The 22,302-nt window shown below is 39.5% G+C and overlaps 1 protein-coding gene across 3 annotated transcripts in view; it reads left to right on the top strand.

Annotated features, from left to right (window-relative positions):
* Window positions 1-342: 342 nt before the first annotated feature.
* atp2b1a (ATPase plasma membrane Ca2+ transporting 1a) overlaps window positions 343-22,302 on the top strand; it is a 47,497-nt gene continuing 25,537 nt past the window's right edge. For 2 of the 3 annotated variants that reach the window (XM_083527934.1, XM_083527936.1), the window contains exons 1-2: window positions 343-534; window positions 8,998-9,426. In XM_083527934.1, the coding sequence (XP_083384060.1) occupies window positions 9,234-9,426 (193 nt within the window). In that variant the 5' untranslated portion in view covers window positions 343-534; window positions 8,998-9,233. The remainder of the gene's footprint in view (window positions 535-8,997; window positions 9,427-22,302) is intronic. The other variant, XM_083527935.1, reaches the window with a different exon arrangement.

The following is a 22,302-nucleotide window of genomic DNA, read 5'->3' as shown; positions in this document are numbered from 1 at the left end:
GTAGACCACAATCATCTCTACTGTAATTTCACAATTTTCACTTTGCATTCAGACAGCACCGCCAGGGTTAAAAAAAAATCTGAAATACATATGCGTATGTACGTATTTATAAGTATATATATATGTGGGACACATATATGTGTGTGTGTGTGCGTATATATATATATATATATATATATATATATATATATATATATATATATATATATATATATATATATATATATATATATATATATATATATATATATATATATATACGCACACACACACATACGTGTGTGTATGTGTGCCTGTGTGTATGTGTGTCTCTTAGAGAATAGGCGGTGACGTCACGGTTTCCAGCAGCGACACATATCCCGGTTTTAACCAATCGGGAATTGGCGTTAATATCTCCTGGCCCCGCCTCTCCTGACGTGGGTCACGTGTTACGGGGCGACGCACGCCAGTGGGCGGGGCCTCGGCGCAGATTGAAGGAGGGTGCTGGACAGACTGGAGTGCGGCTCACGGAGAGACTTGTGCGAACGCCGCTTGGTGAGTGTCTTTATATAAATATTTATTTTATATAATTCATTATTTTCTCATTTTTTTCCCATAATAGTGCGTTGGAAAATATATATTTATATTTATATCCAATTCGCTTTCATTTCCATTACGCTTTCTTGAGCTGTACAGGGTGTTTTTTTCCACTTGTATATCTATATATCTATATATATGTATATGTAGCCGAATTGGCTAGCACGGGGGAACTAGCTCATAGTAACCACAAGGGAAGGCAGGACAGGGGAACGGGCCGGTCTACACGAGCCAGGCATTGCACTGGGTGAAAAATATATCGAAGGAGGCTAAGAATAATGGAAACAAGCGTGTATTTGCTCACCGAGGGAGTTCACAGTACAGCAGGCAGAATGATGGACGCGTTCCGTTGGAGAGTGACCGTTAAGTCTTTTCGGGGGATTTAAATATTTTAAAATTCGAATTGCACTCGCCACGCGCGCCCGAGTGTGTGTGTGTGTGTGTGTGTGTGTGTGTGTGTATATATATATATATATATATATATATATATATATATATATATATATATATATATATATATATATATATATATATAAAATATTATGTATATGTGTCCGTCCCGGGCTCGCGCTGCAGGATGACAGGTCAGGGAGCACGCAGAAAGGGTTTGCGCTCATTGTGTTTAAAGATTGCTATCATTTCATCATTTAATATATATATCTTTAATATATTTGCATGCACACACACACACACACACACGCACACACACAGAGTCTATGCATATGTACAGCGATATGGTATCAAAGCTAGAAGGTGAGTCACCTTTTTTTTTTTTTTTTTTTTTACTAAGATCCACTATGTAACCTTATCTATAGATAGATAAATAGATTGATAGAAACAGACATATACACACACACACACACACACACACACACACACACACATATATGTATATATATAATTTAAATAGAGAGATAGGTAGGTAGATGGATAGATGGGTCCTTGCTTCATCTACCTAAGGATCATTGTCATTTCAAAAAGGAAACATACAGAATAAAGAGCAGGGCACGATCGTGGAGAATGGTGTGTACATTTGGACCAGAGAGCATTTCCTTACATTAAGCTTCTTTGATTTTGGATGTCTTGCAGTGTCTAGTGTTAACATGCACGATGGCAGGATCATTGTTCAGGCCAGTGCAGCGCTTCAGAGAGAACGGTGTTCGCTTGCTAGCTGGCCTTCATGTTCTGTCTGGCCGGTGTGTCTTTTTCTTCTCGGCTGGTTTAGCCTCTGAAAACAATAATAAGCAAATGAAGAAAGATCTGCCTTGATGCAAAAAATGATGATGATATTAGGATGTTGGGTCCTGGCTGAGGCATTTTGGGGGGTGATGTAATTTATTTTATTTTTTTTCATTTTAATTTGCTGATTGTGTGGTGGGGGATTGAGATCCCTCATGTTGTACACTTGTACATGGTTTAGGGATTCAGTGTGTGGAAATGCTGCACATTTCCTTTTTTCTTTAGTAGGGTAGAAGTGTGTCTGCTTTGGCATTTTATGTCTGCATAAGCCATGAAAGTGTGTAGATTAGCTGTATGGACGTGTGTGTGTGTGTGTGTGTGTGTGTGTGTGTGTGTGTGTGTGTGTGTGTGTGTGTGTGTGTGTGTGTGTGTGTGTGTGTGTGTGTGTGTGTGTGTGTGTGTGTGTGATGCGGAAACGTCTTGTATAAAAGCGTTCACCGTTCCACTCCTGCATTATTAATTTTATTGGTACAACTGTAGGATTTTGTAATATTCATGCCCGAGTGATATTTTTGTCTACGGACATAATTTATGTGTGATGTGCGTGCAAAAACGAGACTCCTCCAACACACCTGTTAACACATCTGATTAGACTTTTCATCATCGATTTTGGGGGTCTTCTGCAGGTTTCTCATGTGCAGTCTTCATGTCTTTGTGTGTTAGATGTTCACCTCCTAGTTTTTTTTCTGTTCACTTCTCTTCCCATAACCACAGAGCTGAGTCTGTTGACGTTGGAGTATACATTGCTTCCTTTCTTCTGTCGTTTTTTTAATAAGCGTAGGCCTGCGTCCATGTCGACAGAATACACACCATGAGAACTCAAGGTCTTTAGTTCGTCACGCGGGTTTTAAAATGAAAGACAGCCTTCCCGCGGATAAGATAACTGTGTCTTATACAGTTCTAGAGCTCCAGCTCGTTTGTCCTTGTAAGCAAGTATTATTTGTTTAAAAAAATATACAGAATTCAAGAGTGACGTTGAATATATTTTCAGGTAGAAGTTTCTTTGAGTTTTTTTTCTTTTTCCTTCCTTGTTGACTGCTCACACCAAACAGCGACAGCCCGCTCCACACCACTCCGATCAATAGGCCACTTAAACTACAAGTGAACAGTCGTAGTGAAATTCAAGTTACAGTGTACGTGATCAGCAAAACGCAGAGGGCAGGGATTCACAAACGCCGCTGGGCAAAGTTCAGGAGCAGCACTCACTTAACAGTGGATAGACACGGCTCTTTCACGCATTTGTCGATCGATTAGGGAGGGTAAAAGGAAACCTGGAATGCTTCGAGGGGCAAAAAAAATTTTAGCTGTTAATATTTAATCTTCGTTACAGTGCATCATCGGGTAACGGAATATCCGTCTCAGCTCTGCGCTGTAGTGAAACTAACTTTCATTAAAATGATGCCATGCTGATAGATGTGTGTACTAATAAAGCTATAAATGTGTGTCTATTACATCAGTCTCGTATCGTTTATGAATGAAGGATCATCATGATAGTGCATAAAGATGAAGTTTTTTCTTACGTTCTATCTTTTAAAATACCGCTTTCACATATTTTTTTGTGTTTTACTGACTTCTGCAGTTTTATACCCAAAATGAGTAGACTTTCTAATTCTATTACAGTTTATATATTATAGAATAGAATACCCTGATATAATGTAGATGAGTGGAAATAGTTTCCTTTTCTTTTTTTTTTTTTTTCTTTTTTTTTTTTATTTACGGTTGACACAGGTCAAATGGAAATGAGCGGATTTGGTGTCTTTTATCTCATGTAATAAACGTGACAAATTTGCTGTCATTCATTCATAGTCCTTAATCTAAAGATGGTCAAATGTCATTCATGCGAGTGTGAGAAGCGTTGATGCATGATGTGGCATTGCCATGAACTGTCATGTTGTACAACAGGATCTAGACTGCGTTGGGGTGTTAGATGTCATGCGCACACATACACGTGCATACGATATAGCTGGATTTCTGGAAGGGACTAAACAGCCGAGATTTACACTAAAGTGATACTGGAACACCAGCAGTAAGGCTCAGGGGTATTTTTAAAGCTTATACCCTCTGTAGGGGTGTGTGTTAGTAGGGGTGTGGGTGTGGGTGGGGGTGGTAAGCGTTTGAAGTGGAACAGAAAGAAGCAGTACAGCAGCAGGTGTTTCAGCAGCGTGTTACTGTAACACCGGCATAGTAGCTGATGACACAACCCCTGACATTTAAACCCCGTGTGTTTCTGGGCGCTTCAGTTGTTCATACAGGCGTTACAATTATTTTTTCCACGCCATTAATAAAAATCGCACACCACAATCGTTTTCATTGCACAGAAGTCTCTTTGCACATCCATGTATAGATAGTTAATACACTAGACTTAAAAAGAAATTGTGTGTTTATAGGATTTGTGGACTGTCAAAACGGAGTCTTTTGAAATCCATCACACATTTTTAGTCATTGGTGCAACGATTTAAAGAGCTGGACAGTAAATAAACGACACGGGGACTTGCGCATGCGCAGTACACCGATGTAAGCACTTTCAGACGTTTTTGTGTGGATGAGCAACGATTAAAAAACGAAAGTGTGGACACGCAGTGTTTTTAGACGAAAATGCCTTTTTTAAATTTTTCCTCAGTGGTTAAGGCATTAGACTCTGATTCTTAAGGTCACGAGTTCGAATCTCAGCACCACTAAGCTGCCACTGCTGGGCCCTTAAGAAAGTGGCTCTTAACCCTTAACTGCTTAGTTGTATGTCACTGAAAGTAAAAAAAAAAATTTACTCGAGGGTCTATCAAGGGTTTCTACCAATCTGTTTATCCCCGCCTCTAACTTGACGTTATATCACTCTTAGCATCAGTCATTAGTTTAGCCATCATTCTTGAAAATAATCGTTTCATTCTACCTGCAAATACAAAACACTGCAGGATTTTGCACATACGAACGTGTGGATTTTGATACAGAATAATTAAATACATGTGTTTTTCTTTCCATTTCAGTCTAGTTATAAGACTCCATCCGACGTCATTTTGTGTTCATGCTCCTCAGTCAGCCGGACTCCTCTCACAACTCCTTTCTGCACTTTCTGTTTTATTTTCACAAATAAAGAGTAGTCCAGAGAAAGAGAAAGGAAAGAAAAAACTCCCTGAGATGGCATGTGGAGCAAATTCTGACAGGAACCAGAATCAAAAGGGAACCTCATCCTTATCTGGGTAGCACCAAATGTCCATTCATTACAATTCCATCATTGTTAACGTGTACTGTTCAGTAAAGTGGTGATTAACTCTGCCCAGTAATCTCAGTTCTTCATTTACTCTAGTGATGCAATTCTTTCCAAATGATTGCCTTTTTTATCAATCATGTCTCTGAATTATGCTTCAATCATTTCTTCTTTTGAGTCGAGTTGACAAACGCCGCATCACGTTTTAGTGTCCTCGATATTTTTAATTTTGAAAGTAACACAGGAAAAAAAATGTGTAAAAGCAGCTCATTTATAAAAGCACCCTTGTGTCCTTTCGCTTGTGTGTGACATTCATTTGACATTAAATTCGTTTATAGCCCAAAATGTTCCTTGTGATATCGAGAAGCCAATGAAGCCCAAAACTCGGCACTCCACTTGCTTTCACTGACCAGAGGAATGTGTGAAGGGTTTTTGTGGTCCCTGCTCCCTTATCTCCAAATAGTCAACATTACTCATACCTGATACAGGTGTGTTTAGAAACAGAGATGCTGTAATGGTGCTTACGACCAGCATTACAATAGTTCAGGTTTTATTCTGCTGCAGTAGAATTGACTGATTTGTCTCCAGCGGGAACTTGTAGTATGCATGTTGACAGAACCAGGCCATGTTTTGCTAACTTTGGAATTGTTCAGATGAAGCTGGCGATCCCTGGACTTGCTCCCAGTAGATTGTAGTTCGTCTCTTAAGCCCAATCATTACAGTGGTTACTCGTGGGCGTGTGCCATCCATAGATCGTCACAGCCAAAATGTAGCCTACAGCATATGATTTAATTCAGAGTGTCATTTTATTTGTTGCAGAAATCGTGGCTCTTTGTATACAAGTAATGTCTCGCTTTTCTTTAGTATGAGTGCAGCATTTGAGCAAAAGACTTGAGTGGTGGTAGTTTTTTTTTTTTTATTCCTGCATAAGAGCCATGTCTTCAAGCTATCTGAACACCACAATCCCTGGATGTTAACTGGTGGAAGCTGCTTGGTCTAAATTCGAAGATATGAAGGACTTTGGCTTGTAGGACTGAAACCCCGACTTATGACCAGCTGTAACTGGAGCATCTATACCTTTCACATGAATACAGTATATCTACATTTTTAACATCAGGAGAAAATTCCCCAAAATGTCCATTATGTTAGAATCCAATGTCCATTACGCATATTTTGCTGGACTGTAATCAGGGTTTTTAGAGTCTTTTAAAAAGTCTAAAATTTACAAATAAAAATTTTTCATAAATTTGCTGTTTTAAGTCTTAAATAATTTTAAACGGGTCTTAAGTTTCCGATGTTGATGTAAAGCTACCACTAACGCTCATTAAAATGTTTAGAGTGGGGTTTTGTTTCGTTTGTTTGTTTCTGTGGTCTTGTAGTTCTTTTTCTTTCACTAGTCCAAATTTAATTCGCTGTATAACAACTACAAATAAAACCAACATGCAGCAGCCAATCAGCTTCTGTTATTGGTCTAGCAGATTTTATTTTGGGGGAAGTGCAAGTTTAACGGTACATAGCTCAGAAAAAGCATTATAATTTAGAGCTTAGTTAAAGCCAGTTGATCACAAGGTTTTTTTTTTTTCTGTTTATACTTTTGAAAATCTTTTGAAACTTGAATCAAGTCAATCAAAATTTTGTCTTACGGTAAAAAAAAAAAAAAAAAAGAATCTTAAAAACTTTATTTAGTTTTATTTGTATAACTAAACCTGGTGTTTGCCATGAACGTAGCAATAGAATCTGGCATGGTATTAAAAATAAACAAACAAATAAATAAATACAGCAGACCTTTACCTAAAGCAGATGAACGGATCATAAATATGCCTTAACAAGGTAATGTGCCGTTTAGTACTTTGTAGAGGGTAAATTTGTGCTCCACTAGGCAACATTGTGTAATAGCAGGGTATTTAGGATGCAGGTTGGTTTAGCTGTGTAGCTTTACTTCATTTTTTTTAATCAAAATCTACAGAATTTTTGCATTCATTTTGCATTCTAATAGACCAATAATATCATTCACTTCAGTAACTCTGAGGTTTCCAGGTCCTCCGTGTCGAGCACAGGGAAAGCTGTAAAAGCAGTGAAGCGTGTACGTGTATACACGCGCACGTGTTGAGCGAACAAGGCTCACGCCGAGGGGTTTTTGAACCGCGCAGCCCGATTAAAACGGACACCTTCGCTTTATTCCACTCAGGTAGACGTGCCATGACCCACTTCAGCTGTAGCGGCGTGGAGACATGGACGGGGACAGGGAGGGGGAGGGGGTCGACCGGGCGCTGCTAAAAATACATTACTGCCTGTGACTCCAGTGTGGAGGGATCCCTGGAATTGCTGTCCTTGACTTGCATACACTGAGCTGGCACACACACCGGGAGGGGGTTCAGCTGCCAAGCCCCAGGATGCATTGGGGGGGTTTTCGGGTTTTTTTTGCACCAGTGCGGCTGGATCAAAATTTAAATGTTGCAACAGATGTGTATTTATTTAATGTTAGGTTAGAAAATATAAGCATGGAATTGGACATGGACATTGTGGAGTCCCCCTCCTTCCTTCCTTCCTTCCTTCCTTCCTTCCTGTGCGTACGTGATAAACTTAGTTGGTCCAGTGTCAAAGGGTTAACGCAGAGCATGCCATCGCTCAGCCCTGTACCATCTCAGCTGTTCTTTAGCCGTCCGGTCACAATGATTTTTTTTGTTGTTGTGACATGTGACCTGCTTTGCAACTCGAAACTGTTAGCGTGTAGCACATGTTGGCACTGCACTCACTTTTGCTCAATTGCTTATTAAAGGTTTCCTATTGTCAGACAGCAGTAAATTTTGTTTTAGCACGTTTTTTTTATTAGAACAAAGAAAATACCAGGACGTTGTTTTTTTTGTTTTTTTAAGTAGGAACTCTTACTGCAGTAAGCAAGTTATCTGGCTCATTTGATTATGGCAAGAGAGTTACGTAGGCAGGAAGTGAAGATTGTCTGATGCACTCCTCTTTTGCCACATGAGGAAGTGTTGGTGTTTTTTTTTTGTATTTCTTTTTCTTTTCTTTTTTATCACTGGACCCGAGAACCGCTGAGAGAATGTCTTTCAGCTTCTCTGTGAAAATACAGGACTCATTATCAGCTTCCTGGTACATCAGTTGACTTTTATTTAAAGCCATCATATCAGACCCAATTTGAGCCAAGTACATATGTGAAAGAACAGTCTTTAATGCAGTTTCTGTGCACTATTTATTCGGTGTAAAGCTAGGAGGACTTTCTGTTATCTCACAGTATGTGAGAAATGATGCAAATTGTTTAGCCTGAGAAGTTGTAACCAGCCAAGGCAAGATTTCTCATCTGAGAGTGATTCAAGTCTTCTCATTTGACGAATCTCCATTTTTGTTCTCTGGTATGGATTGTGCCAGGCCTTGTGGACAGCCTGGAGAACAAAATACACAGATTTGGTTATTATGCTTGCCCTGATGTGGCAAATGAACAAGTGGTATACTTTTAGTTTTTTAACTATGTGCACCATGTCTAAAATCAAGTGCTACCAGAGCATAAAAACCAGCCTGCTGCTCGATCATTTGTCTTGATGGAAATCGATTTATTAATCTATTTATATTACTCTAAATTAATAGTTTAAAGTTCTGGGACGTGGCAGTTTTTTTGTAATTCTTTTTTAAATGCATTTTTAAACTGTTAAAATGGTTCCCGCTAAAGTTGAATGAAATAAATGAACTTGATACGATATCAGATCTGTATGTAGGAGCTGCTCTGTTTTCGCTCCAGTTCTAGACGCGGTAGTGTGTCATGTTGAACCTCAGCCAGTGACCTGGTGTTCCTACATTGTATTTATTTTTAGGTGTAATGGAATCTTGCTGAACTTTAGGTGTTCAGTGTTTCATTTCATAACAACCTTGCATAGTTCTGCACACTGTCTGTCCGCATTACATTATTCTAACCTCTTGTTTTTGCCTCTTTCTGTGTCTCTTTCTCTCTCTGTCGCTTTTTGTAGATTTGTATGGATTGTGTTCCTCGAGGCTGCTGTCAGCATGAACGAATGAGCTTATGCAACCAGCTGAGGGAAATGGATTTTGAATTGTCCCAGTCCTGCCACGTACAGTCAGTCCTCCACCTCCTCCTTCTTCCCTGAAGGACGTCAGCTGTTTATGGGAACTACTGGCTTCAGTCTCCTGAGGATTTAGCTCTCCTTTCAGGACCCCCCTTCCCCACCCCATCCTCTATAGCATCATGGCTAACAACTCGTACACCGGGGTGAAGAACTCCATAGCAGAGCCCAATCACGATGGGGAATTCGGCTGCTCGCTCAAAGACCTGCGCTCACTCATGGAACTTCGGGGGACCGAGGGATTAAACAAAATCCAGGATTGTTATGGGGACGTTAACGGACTCTGCTGCAAACTGAAAACTTCACCTATAGATGGTACATAACATCTTCCTACTTGTTAGTAATGAGTGTGAAAAAGTGTGAGGCGGTTTATTGAGTCAGCACGCGGTAAGTGAAGCCTTTATTTAGGCGTCGGACGACGTGGACAGAACGTCTTGGAAATATGTTTGTTTTTGTTTTTTCCCAGAAATATAGAATACATACATACACACCAGAAATAATCAGATATTGATATCACAGCTGCGCCGGTACGCCTTTCGTCCTCTGTATCGCTGGACTCCACCCCCTCGGTGTACCTGCTGTGAGAGAGTGAAGCGGTAATAAGCACATAGCCAGTGCACACGGCCCTCACCCAGCCGGCAGTTTATTCCCTTCTCATAGACATTGTGCTCAATCATAGCCGTGACCTCCACTGAACTGTGGGGGGAGTGAGGGATTTTCAGTTTGATCCTAGATTAAAAAAAAAAAAATCATCATCCATCACATCCACAGCTGCTTGATGTGCAGGCTTTCATAGACGAATCGCTCTCCTGCACGGCTACAGTGTGTGTCTATACACACATCAACGCTTCAGTTGTGTTCAGATCAGTCCGTTTCAGGGGAACTAATGAGCCCATGTCGAGTGATTTTTATCCTTAGAACTAAAACATAAAACCGATCGTGCTCTCTACGGAATGGATAAAGTCGTATACATAGTTTAGAACTGGTTTCATTTGTTTAACAATTTTTATTTCGATTCAGACCACCATATTTATAATCATAATGTCCTATAGCAAAACCAGAAACATCTTCGTGTGTCCAGGCGTGCAGGAAATTACTCATTCCAGACAAGACACTTGTCTAGGTTTCTTTCTTTTTTTGTGAAAGACACATCAGGAGAATTTTGTTTAGAATCAGTTTCACATCTCATATTTTTGAGTTTACACCCCTAGATGCTTTTAGATGTATTAAAATCATAGCTGCATTATAGGTTATTTTCTCTTTCTTTTTACGGGGTCGCGATAGTCTATTAGGTCACTGAAAAAACCTGTTTTGAAAACTGACATCCGGTCCAGGATGCTTGTTTTTGTTTGGACGCACCGTTTGTCAGTCATTTTGCCGGCACTCTACGCATCAGTGAGGATCCTAGGGGCAGAAAATAAGTCATTCAAAAGAAAAGACCTAATTCACCTTAAGTAATTCAGCTTTAAAGCAAACCAGCTCAGGAAGCATGCAAATGAATTCTACCAGCACAGCTTTATTTTAGAGCAGCTAAAGTTTGATTTGTGTGGGTTTTTTTTGTTTTGTTTGTTTTTATATATATTTTCTGTAAAACTGAGCAGCCACAGGTTTGGGCTGTGTAACATGCACCAAACTGGCGTAAGTTGCGAACACTGCAGCTATCCAGATCCCAGCGTCCCATGCTGCTCCATTTCTCTCACCCAAGAGCATACTTGTTATGAGAATATATTCTCAGTGCACTTCTCTCGTTAACTAAAGGTTCCCCTAATTACGCACCAGTCCATGACAACATGCTACACCTGTGAGTTAAAGTCCCAGTGAAGGGGCTAAAATCCTGCGCACCGTAACCTAATGACCTGTAAAGTCTGCCTCTTTTTGTAATGCCTGCTTTTGGCGGGGGGGGGTCGCATAATAATGCTAGCAAAAGAAAATGTGATAAATAATTATACCCCACACGTTTTACAGCACGGTTGCCATGGTAACTGGTTTATCAAACATTTCATGCCGATTTTTTTTTTTCTTTTTTTTTTTTTCTTTCTCATTGATATGCACTTTCTTTTATTTATACATTTATATATATGTGTGTGTGTTTTTTCCTCATTCTCGTCCACAGCACAATTCAAAAGATTAACCCGTATATAATACATCGGTTTATTTTACTTTTTTTGGTCCAAGTGTTTTAAAATCGTTGTTATGCACGAGTATTGATGGAGTTCGGTTGTCTGAGAAGGAAGCATAGAAGACACAGATAAACAGGAACTATGTTTTGCTTTCACCATAATTTATTCAACGATTTAGTGCAAGATATGTTTTTATTTTTTCTTCTTTTTTTTTGTTTAGTTCTTGTCCTCTATTCACTAAATTTGTCATTTTGGACCGCTTTTTTATTTTGGACCTTTTATAATAAATGTATAATAATGGCCAGGATTAGTCGATTCATGTTCTACACATTGCCAGTATCCTATCCGATCCTACCAACCCCCCCAATCATCCCTCCAGCTCTCTCTTTGTGTAATTGTTCTCATTTTCAAATATTTAGCATTCATTTGTCTACCTTTCTCCACTTGGAGCACATTCACCGCGTGTTCACCAGGGCCGACTCTGCTGCGACTGGTACAATTTGCACCGATGCTTGTGAAGAGCTCCTCATTTGCACAGGATTATTTTAACTTGCAAATGCGATCAAAATGCTTGAACTGTACAGCTCCCACTCATGCACAGGCTCCCGGGGTGTGATGTGTCCTCATATAGACTGAATAGACTGTCTAAACTTAGATGTTGAGTCAGAACAGAGTTCTGCAGAAGGAGAAGGGTTCTGCAGCGATAAGACATCTGTCTTGCTCAATAGCAGTACGCAGAAGTAAAGCTCCCCACTAATACGCTGCATAGAGCAATCAGACGACAGAAAACGAGAGCACATCTCTACACTGGAAAAAGTTACAAGATTTCTACACCAATATGCAAATTCTCAGGTTCATAGCAGTCTTAGCTCGTTTATTTTTAACAGTATAAACACCCGTGCAGAAGAGCAAAGAGATTAACATGCATGCTGGGGAGCTGATCAGTGCAAAGTACAGGTGTGAACATGGTCCATTTAGTCTCAGATGTGATCCGGTGCATAGGATTTGAATGCCTTTGGATGCTTTCCAAAGGTTTGCTGGATCAGAAATACAAGAAATCATACTGAACTTTAGAGCATAGCTCAGACTGCAGAGCATCAGACTACTTAATATGATAGTTCAGGGTTCAAGTTCCTGTTCATGCACTCAGAACTACCCATTTAGCAGTTGTCTCTTGGTGGAAAACCTACAGCAAATCTGGATCTTCACTGGTCCAGGTGCCATGAGCCGCCTTCTTGGAAAGTGGTAGAATAGTGGATTTGACCTTTGGATCGCAAGGTCATGAGTTAAAATCCCAGTACCTCCAAGCTGTCACTATTAGGCACTTAATCAAGACCCTTATCCCTGAATTGCTCAGTTGTAAGGGTGTCTGCCAAATGGCATAAATGTAAACGTTTGAGTTGCAGTTTTGGAGCTGGTAGCCTAATGGTTAACATATTGGACTTTGGATCGGAAGGTCACATGTTTAAATCCCAGCACCACCAAATGTAAATGTAGCTCAGTGGTGTTGGAGTTTAAATCCCAGGACCTCCAAGGTACCACTGCTGGGCCCTTAAGCAAGGCCCTTAACCCTCAACTGTTCAGTTCTATAGGAATGAGATAAATTTAAGTCACTCTGGATAAGGGCGTCTTCCAAATGCAGTAAATGTAAGAATGATAGCAGATAAGAGCGTGCCTGTACCAGCTTCTTAACTTGCGTTTTCTTTCTCCTGCTTACTATCTCCTGCTTACTATTCAATATTTATGTTTTTATTAGAGACCTACAATGCCTTGGCCACTGCTCAATTTTATTCATGATACTGACTTCACAATTTGATTAAATTAGATTATCTAAAAGTACAGTAATCCTTCACTTTACAGCGGTTCGAATCTCACACCCCCGGTTTATCGCGGAATTGCATTTGCCACATAACTAATTTGTTTGGCTGATTTTCCCGGTCTCTGGTGGATGGCACGATAGACCAAAAAACGTATAGGGAATTGTTTTTATGGAGTTTTATGTTAAAATAATGAAATGTATAAATAAAAAATATAATAATTAATAAAAAATAAAAGAAGTAAAATGTAATACAGTACAGTACCGTATACATAAAATAGCATTTTTAGGGTGGAGTCTGTTTATCGTTTATTTTGGAACATAACCACTGCGATAAACGGGGGATTACTGTATATATCTCAGCTCTAAATTCAGCTAAAGTCTGAGACTTTTGTGGCTTCTTTCTCAGGTGCTGCAGGTCAGAGTGGCTTGATGTCTGTCATTCGAAAAATCCTTTTTTTATTTTTTTTTTAAGTGTTCTAACACGATTGTATATCCATTTAACCCCTCATGCATGTGGATTATTGTGATTTAAAGCTATAATGTGATCAATGTGATTCCTGGTAATTATGCAGGCTGTCCATGAAAAGAAAGCAATCATATGATCACTGGGTTCTTTGTATATAAGTCTGATGTCAAGTAGTGCAAAGGTGCAGAATTAACATCAAGCTGAGTTTTAAGATAACGCGTTTCCTGATTTTTTGCTTTCTGATGTATTGTTATCCTCAATTAGAAATTACTCGGGGGACTTTTCTGCCTGAAATCAATGCAGTAAAAGTGTGACGAAATAAATACTTGGGACGCCCTTACTCAAATTAAAACAATGTACAAAATTTCATCACAGGTGTTATGGTGGTATAAAAGCAATGCATATTTCCCCTCATGATTTGAATCACTCGAGGCAGATGTTAGTACCAAGTGTGAACACAGCCTTAGTTGTTTGAAACCCCAGTGTCCGATACCCAGGTAGACCCCGACTTATGATGGACATGCGTATCGATGACCCCATTGTAACTTTAAAATATTGTAAGTTGAGACATGTCCCAGCCTATCCAGAAGTCTTAAAGAATGGTGATCAGTATAGGGTAGTGTATGTAGGATAATTGAACAAGGTACAGTACATAATTTGGCAAAACAGAGCAATTTACAGTCTCGTAATGTATAAAATTTACAGTGTGTGTATGTATGAATTAGGGCTGCAACTAATGATTATCCCCCCCTATCTTTCTAATTATAACTATATAAAATCCTAATTTAGGGTATTTATGTATAAAAGTGTACTTAAAAAAAAACATATATTGAGTTTAACTATCTTTAATGTAGACGTTTATAATTTAAAGTTTATAGTAGCTGCTTGTTAATGAGTGCATAGTGGATTTCTCCTTTGAACAAATTCACTCATGCTGAATTGTTTCTTTCTGAAAAAAGCATTTGAGTATTAAAAAGTGAAGCAATTTGTGTAAATCACATTTGTATTGCAGATGGCAAGTTGGCAACCATGCTTTTCAAAAAATCTATATAAAATATTATACATTGTTTTGACAATTATTGTTTAAAAAAAAATACAAAGGTGTTTGTTTTTTAGTGAAAATATTTTATCAAGAATATATAATTAATTACATTTTTTATAATAATTACATGTATTAAATATACAAACATTAAAAACATGTTTTCAAACGTGATTCAATAAGGCTTTACTATATTCTAATGCTTAAGTTACTGTTGTCGTAGACAAATGCTATAAAAAGAGAATGGAACGGAGAAACGCAGTAAGCGAACAGGTTTGATTAAAAAGGGAAAAATATTTGTTGGGGTACAAACGCATAATCATTCGCTGAAAACCACAACAGTGACTAAAAAATGTCATCGTTTGCTGCTGCTGTTATTTGCTGCTTTTAGATTTAGTGTTTGGTGTAGTTTTATTTGAATCATCACGATGTCGCGAGCGAGCTGATTGCGCAACCTGATGCTCGCGAGTCAGAACAGATCCAGTGCGACTTTCCCGAAGTTACAAACAGTTTACACAATAGCATTTCATTAAACTACTTCATTTTTACATGATTAGGATTATACAGATCGTCATTGTAAGATAGAAAAATCGTAAGTCGCACCATCGTAACTTGGGGACTACCTGCAGTGAAATCACCTTTTTTTTTTTTTTGGGTGATATTCAGTATTCATTTTTGATTGTTCATAATTTTGCCTTGTACCAGTCAGTATCTGCAGTACCTGCAGCATGAACAATAGATTTTTTTTTAACGTACTTGTTCTAATATGTTATTCTCTTGTGTAGTAAAGGCTCATACTTGTACAGTGGACATGACGCATAATCTAAGAGTAATAATAATGTTTCTCCAGTGTCAGTACTTTGTAGAAATCAGCTTTAAGCCAAAAGTCTGAAAGTCGTACAGACGAAGCTGTGTTTTTGCATATTTATAAGGCTTGGAGATCTGTTTAGAGACATGAAAGGTGTTTCTTGGAGCTCGTAGATTTGTAGAACGCAAATAAAGCAGAGGTTGAATGCAGCATCGGCAGCGTTTTGACTTTCACTCGAAGTGTAGTTCAGTACTGCAGCTCAGTCTTAATTTAAGGCTGGACCGCATCTATTTGCAGGACCACTCAGTGGTTTGAATCACTTGCATTCAGGGTTGTCTGTCACCTTGCTTTTTAAACCGTAATTACTGCCTCTTAGAAACGTGGCCATGTCACCCCTAGCAGGAATTAAAATATCCTCTTGAGTACACTGTGAAAGGGGTGTATGCAAATGTGACTAAATGGCACGGAAACACACGTGTTGATGGGCCTGGGAGGCTGTAATGTTTTTGTCTTGCTGATCCCTAGTCTTTATTCTACCCCCCCTGTCACCGATGCATATGGCAAAAAACATGGACAAAAAGGAAGTATTGTGAAAACGTCAAATCGCCGTTTCATTGTCTTATGGGATGTGCTGATGGACGTAGTAGTGAGTAGTGCAACATAAAGGACAAAGGATATATTCATTCGCTTGCAAGCTGCATGAGACCCTGGACTAGTCACCTTAAACTTGATTGATTGATTGGAATAAAAAACACATTTCTGTCCATCCCCCCTTCTTTCCACTCTTCCTTCCCATTATCTTTTCATTTCTCAATCCTTCTGATTGTTCTTTTTTCCATTCCTTTCCTACCTACCTTTTCTCCCTCCTTCCTTCCTTCCTTCCTTCCTTCCTTCCTTCCTTCCTTCCTTCCTTCCTTCCTTCCTTCCTTCCTTCCTTCCTTCCTTCCTTCCTTCCTTCCTTCCTTCCTTCCTTCCTTCCTTCCTTCCTTCCTTCCTTCCTTCTTTCCTTCCTTCCTTCTTTCCTTCCCTTTTCACTCTTTACTTTCTTTCCTACAGCTCCTTCCCCCATTTTCCTCTCTTCCTGTCTTTACGCCTTCCCTCTCTCTCTTTCCTTAGTTCCTTCATTTGTACTTTTTCTTGCTAAACAAGTTATATAATTTTTGGTTTTTTCTATCAATGTCTGTCCATGTTTGCATTCCTGGCCACGACCTATGGGTATTAATCTTCTGGCCGCACATAAAATGTTCACAGATGAACTGCATGGTGACTGTGTGTGGTCGTGTATGTGTATTCCATCCAGTTTTGTCAGTCTTGCCACACACCTGCAATTTCCTGATTGTGAAAAGGTCGTATGTCATCCATGCAAGTTAATAACGCAGACTTGTGGAGAGCAGCGAGTGCTGGAATTGTGTTCAGAACGAGTAACTGGTGCTGCAGTTACAGATTCCAGATTGATTCATTAATTTTATTGATTTGAAGATTACTTAATTTTGCCCAGAGGGAAATTCACTTGTCACACACCAACAAAACACAGAAATGAGAAGCTCATGCTTGTAATCATGTCCTAGTTCTGAGTTCGCCTTAGCCACCAAGCTGGCCAGTTCAATTTATCTTTAAAAATAAAATTTTTAAGGGCGGGGGGGATGTCATGTCCCCTTACTCTCCTTATGTGAGCATATACGCATAAAAAAAATTATCAAACATTTTCGAGAGTAAGCGCCACAGATCCGGTTGCTTTCGCCAAATGTTCTTCCTCTGATGCTTTAACACCTGGCAGTAGAACTCACAATTGATGGTCTGGCCTCTGGGGACGAATTCTCAATGCACAATGTCGAAAAAGGCGATGAGCGTGCACTTGGTTGAAGTGTGGACCTGCCTCGCCTTTTTAGGTCATGGAGATGATGGGCTCTTCCACTGCGAAGACTGTCGATTTGTTTCAGGGTCGTGCCCGTACAACCAAGTTTTATCACAGACAGGAAGGGTGGGTCATCCACGGCTTCGACAAGGTGTTCATTCTGCTCCTGGTTAGCAACTTGGCGGACATTCAGAACAGCTAGTATGTGCCGTATGACACACCTATAACAGTAGCAATGTTGTGTATTGTTCTCCTCGACGATCATCCATCATGCACCGGTTTCAGCTCATTCCTGATTGTCTTCCAGTGATGTTCTTCTGCTCGTGAAGTGCACTTGCCATTCAGAACATCTCAAAAAAGACTTACTGCAGCATCGCCATCAACTTGCCGAATCATGTCAAACGTCTCTGTGGCAATTTGCACAGTTTCACATTTTCTCTTTGTTCTTTGTCCATGAAGAACATGCAGACTCGGTAACGCACAGCTCCCGATGTACACTGGACGATGCCTTTTCCCACACTGACTCATGAAGGCCAGTGCACACTGTGACTGTGCGTGGAGCCTTGTGCTGCCATCTGTTGGCAGGTTACAAAACTATTCTCAAAATTTTTAATACAACTTCGTAAAACCAGTCCAGTAAAAACCAGTAACACAATGTCACTCACTCTTGACAAACCGTTGTGGAGTTTTCTGCTGCCTGATTGATGAACGCAGATAAAAGAATGTGTGTAAATGGTTTTGGTTTCTAGAGCATCATCATCATTATCATCATTGTCCTCATTAACGTGACAATAGGCTGTGCTGACTATGCTGCCAATCTCTCTCTCTCTCTCTCTCTCTCTCTCTCTCTCTCTCTCTCTCTCTCTCTCTCTCACACTCACACACACACACACACACCAGTGACTCATCCACTTTAGAGCTGCTCTGAATACAGTTTTTCAGTACACACATCATAGGGTGAGGGCATTATTACAAGGTTCAGCATTTTTGAGGATCATGTAGATGAAAACGGATTATTATGCAGCATCTAATCATTACTATTAAACAATTAATTATTAAAATACACTTTTATAAAATGTACTATTAAAAAACATATTATATATATATTATATATTAACATTATATTATTTCAAGATTCAGCCTAAAATGTTAATGTCACGTGAGTTGCTTCCATTCAGTTTGTACTTATTAAAGTGATAAAACCCTCACATCAGGACAGCAGCCCACATCGAGATATGACTGTGGAACGTGGAAATTTGCATTACACAGTCACGTGTTCACAAACCGACATCTGTGTAGTCAAAAGGATTTTGGAATGGAGAAGAGACACCAGCGTTTAATTCAGTTTTGGGAGAACCAGAGTCCCAGAAGCAGTCTGAAAACTAGATATTACAATAAAGAAAGTATTATGACCGGCATCCGTTTTCATTTCGTGACTCAGGAAGTGTTTTTATATATACAGTGAGGAAAATAAGTATTTGAACACCCTGCTATTTTGCAAGTTCTCCCACTTAGAAATCATTGAGGGGTCTGAAATTGTCATCGTAGGTGCATGTCCACTGTAAGAGACATAATCTAAAAAAAAAATCCAGAAATCACAATATATGATTTTTTAACTATTTATTTGTATGATACAGCTGCAAATAAGTATTTGAACACCTGAGAAAGTCAATGTTAATATTTGGTACAGTAGCCTTTGTTTGCAATTACAGAGGTCAAACGTTTCCTGTAGTTTTTCACCAGGTTTGCACACACTGCAGGAGGGATTTTGGCCCACTCCTCCACACAGATCTTCTCTAGATCAGTCAGGTTTCTGGCCTGTCGCTGAGAAACACCGGAGTTTGAGCTCCCTCCAAAGATTCTCTATTGGGTTTAGGTCTGGAGACTGGCTAGGCCACGCCAGAACCTTGATATGCTTCTTACAGAGCCACTCCTTGGTTATCCTGGCTGTGTGCTTCGGGTCATTGTCATGTTGGAAGACCCAGCCTCGACCCATCTTCAATGCTTTAACTGAGGGAAGGAGGTTGTTCCCCAAAATCTCGCAATACATGGCCCCGGTCATCCTCTCCTTAATACAGTGCAGTCGCCCTGTCCCATGTGCAGAAAAACACCCCCAAAGCATGATGCTACCACCCCCATGCTTCACAGTGGGGATGGTGTTCTTGGGATGGTACTAATCATTCTTCTTCCTCCAAACAGGTTTAGTGGAATTATGACCCAAAAGTTCTATTTTGGTCTCATCTGACCACATGACTTTCTCCCATGACTCCTCTGGATCATCCAAATGGTCATTGGCAAACTTAAGACGTACCTGGACATGTGCTGGTTTAAGCAGGGGAACCTTCCGTGCCATGCATGATTTCAAACCATGACGTCTTAGTGTATTACCTACAGTAACCTTGGAAACGGTGGTCCCAGCTCTTTTCAGGTCATTGACCAGCTCCTCCTGTGTAGTTCTGGGCTGATTTCTCACCTTCCTTAGGATCATTGAGACCCCACGAGGTGAGATCTTTCATGGAGCCCCAGTCCGAGGGAGATTGACAGTCGTGTTTAGCTTCTTCCATTTTCTAATGATTGCTCCAACAGTGGACCTTTTTTCACCAAGCTGCTTGGCAATTTCCCTGTAGCCCTTTCCAGCCTTGTGGAGGTGTACAATTTTGTCTCTAGTGTCTTTGGACAGCTCTTTGGTCTTGGCCATGTTAGTATTTGGATTCTTACTGATTGTATGGGGTGGACAGGTGTCTTTATGCAGCTAACGACCTCAAACAGGTGCATCTAATTTAGGATAATAAATGTAGTGGAGGTGGAGATTTTAAAGGCAGACTAACAGGTCTTTGAGGGTCAGAATTCTAGCTGATAGACAGGTGTTCAAATACTTATTTGCAGCTGTATCATACAAATAAATAGTTAAAAAATCATGCATTGTGATTTCTGGATTTTTTTTTTTAGATTATGTCTCTCACAGTGGACATGCACCTACGATGACAATTTCAGACCCCTCCATGATTTCTAAGTGGGAGAACTTGCAAAATAGCATGGTGTTCAAATACTTATTTTCCTCACTGTATATGATAAAGGACACAATGATAAAGGATGTCTTTGGATCCAGTAGTATTAAATCTTTCCTTGACTTGAACTAGAAGACTCAAAGCTATTGCATAATATAATGCCCTGGTGCACAAAGCAAGCTCCAAGAAGACATGGATTGGAGTGGAAGAGCTTGAGTGAGCTCTGACCTCAACCCTATTGACTTTACTAATGCCCTTGTGTGTGAATGAGCACAGATATCCACAAGTGCACTCTAAAATCTAGTGGAGCATCTCCCCCAGAAGAGTGTAGGTTATTATAACAGTAAATGGGGACTAAATGTGGAATAGGATGTTCAAAAAAACACATGTATCTTATGGTTGTGTGTCGACAACCTTTTGTCTATAGTGTAAATCCACAGGGGAGCATCTGCAAAATGGGAAATTACCCCATGTGCATTTAAAATACTGTTTGAGATCCAATTTATAAACTGCAAGTCGATGTTCATTTCTTAAGCTTGTGTGCAGGATAGAGCATGATCTAGACCTTACTAATCCATTATCTTATGTAGTCCACACCGTCTGACATTCAACCACAGGCGGAAAAAAGTATGACTACTTAAAAAAAGGCACACATTTAAAAATAACTACGACTGGTTGACATTTTCTCCCAAACCTCAGTGTAACAGTTGTTACGGCATCTTGCAAAATGTAGACCAAGCATTACATTAATATATCTGTTTGTTCGATAAACTCAACGATAAGGCTAGCAAAACGGCTAATCTCATGACCCTGTAGGATGGTTACAGTTTTAATTCTCCTTTTTATATTTGTGTGTGTGTGTGTGTGTGTGTGTGTGTGTGTGTGTGTGTGTGTGTGTGTGTGTGTGTGTGTGTGTGTGTGTGTGTGTGTGTGTGTGTGTGTGTGTGTGTGTGTGTGTGTGTGTGTGTAAAGCAATGTAAAGTCAGCACAGCGTAATTTGCTGCTAAGAGAGTCTGTTTGCACTGCAGACAAGTTGTAGGAACCAAAGACATTGAATTTCCAGTCACAGGCTTCTGCTGACTGCAAACACATTTTATCAATGAAATTTTTTTTTTGCCTTTTTTTGGGTTGTGGTTGTGAAAAATCTTGAGTAAAGTGTGTCGGTTTGCACAGTGCCTGCCTTTGATTCTTACACACGTTTCTTTAGTCAGGTCTGTGAGTAAGTCGTACATGACTCATCGGTTTAACACAACCCGAAAGTTTGACAGCTTCAATTTCAGATCAGTAAGATGTGCTAATGATGACGCCGATTGGATGCCACAGGTTAGCTAGTAACTTTGCCTTCAAACTAGTTTATTTTCTGCAGCCACATGCGACACTGAGGAGTGAATTTTCTCAGATATTAAGTATTGCAGATGAAATCTAATTGGTTTTGGCCTGATGATCAGGTGTGGCACGTGTATCCTGCCTTTTTTTTTGCAGTTGCCTGACCGATTTGGTTTTACTTGAAGTTCAAGATTTACCATTTGACCCACAAAAAAACCTTGTTTTTATCTTTTCCTGTCATACACAATATTTCCGTTAAACATGTATAGAGATGTACTGAAGAAAAAAGCTTTCCAAAGACCTGCGCTTTAACATGCATATTAAATTAAGTTCAACTATACATAATATATAGATCGATAGAGATAAGTTAACCTTTATACGATAGTACAGGTACAATTTAGCAGGTGCAATTGTGCAATTCAACTAATTGTGCAAATGTATGTACAGCATGTTATATATAAGTAAATAATAGAAGTACATCAAATGAATGTAAAGGCTCGGACAGTAAAAAATGTGCATGAGCTGTTGAGTAGGTACACTTAGAATATATATGAACATATATGAGAAGTTATATTAGTGCAGGATGTGTGTAAGGCACAATATGTGTAGAGAATGTAAGATAAATAAAAATGTACAATATGAGATATGTACAAAAGTTGTATATGGTGTATATACAGAGGATAGATATTAGTATAATCTAGGATATACAATGTATTATATGCAGGAGAAATGAATAGAAAGATTGAAAAG

Source organism: Silurus aristotelis (genome assembly GCF_946808225.1).
Source record: "Silurus aristotelis genome assembly, chromosome: 24".
Classification (NCBI taxonomy): Eukaryota; Metazoa; Chordata; class Actinopteri; order Siluriformes; family Siluridae; genus Silurus; species Silurus aristotelis.
This window is presented reverse-complemented; position numbering and strand designations above follow the sequence as displayed.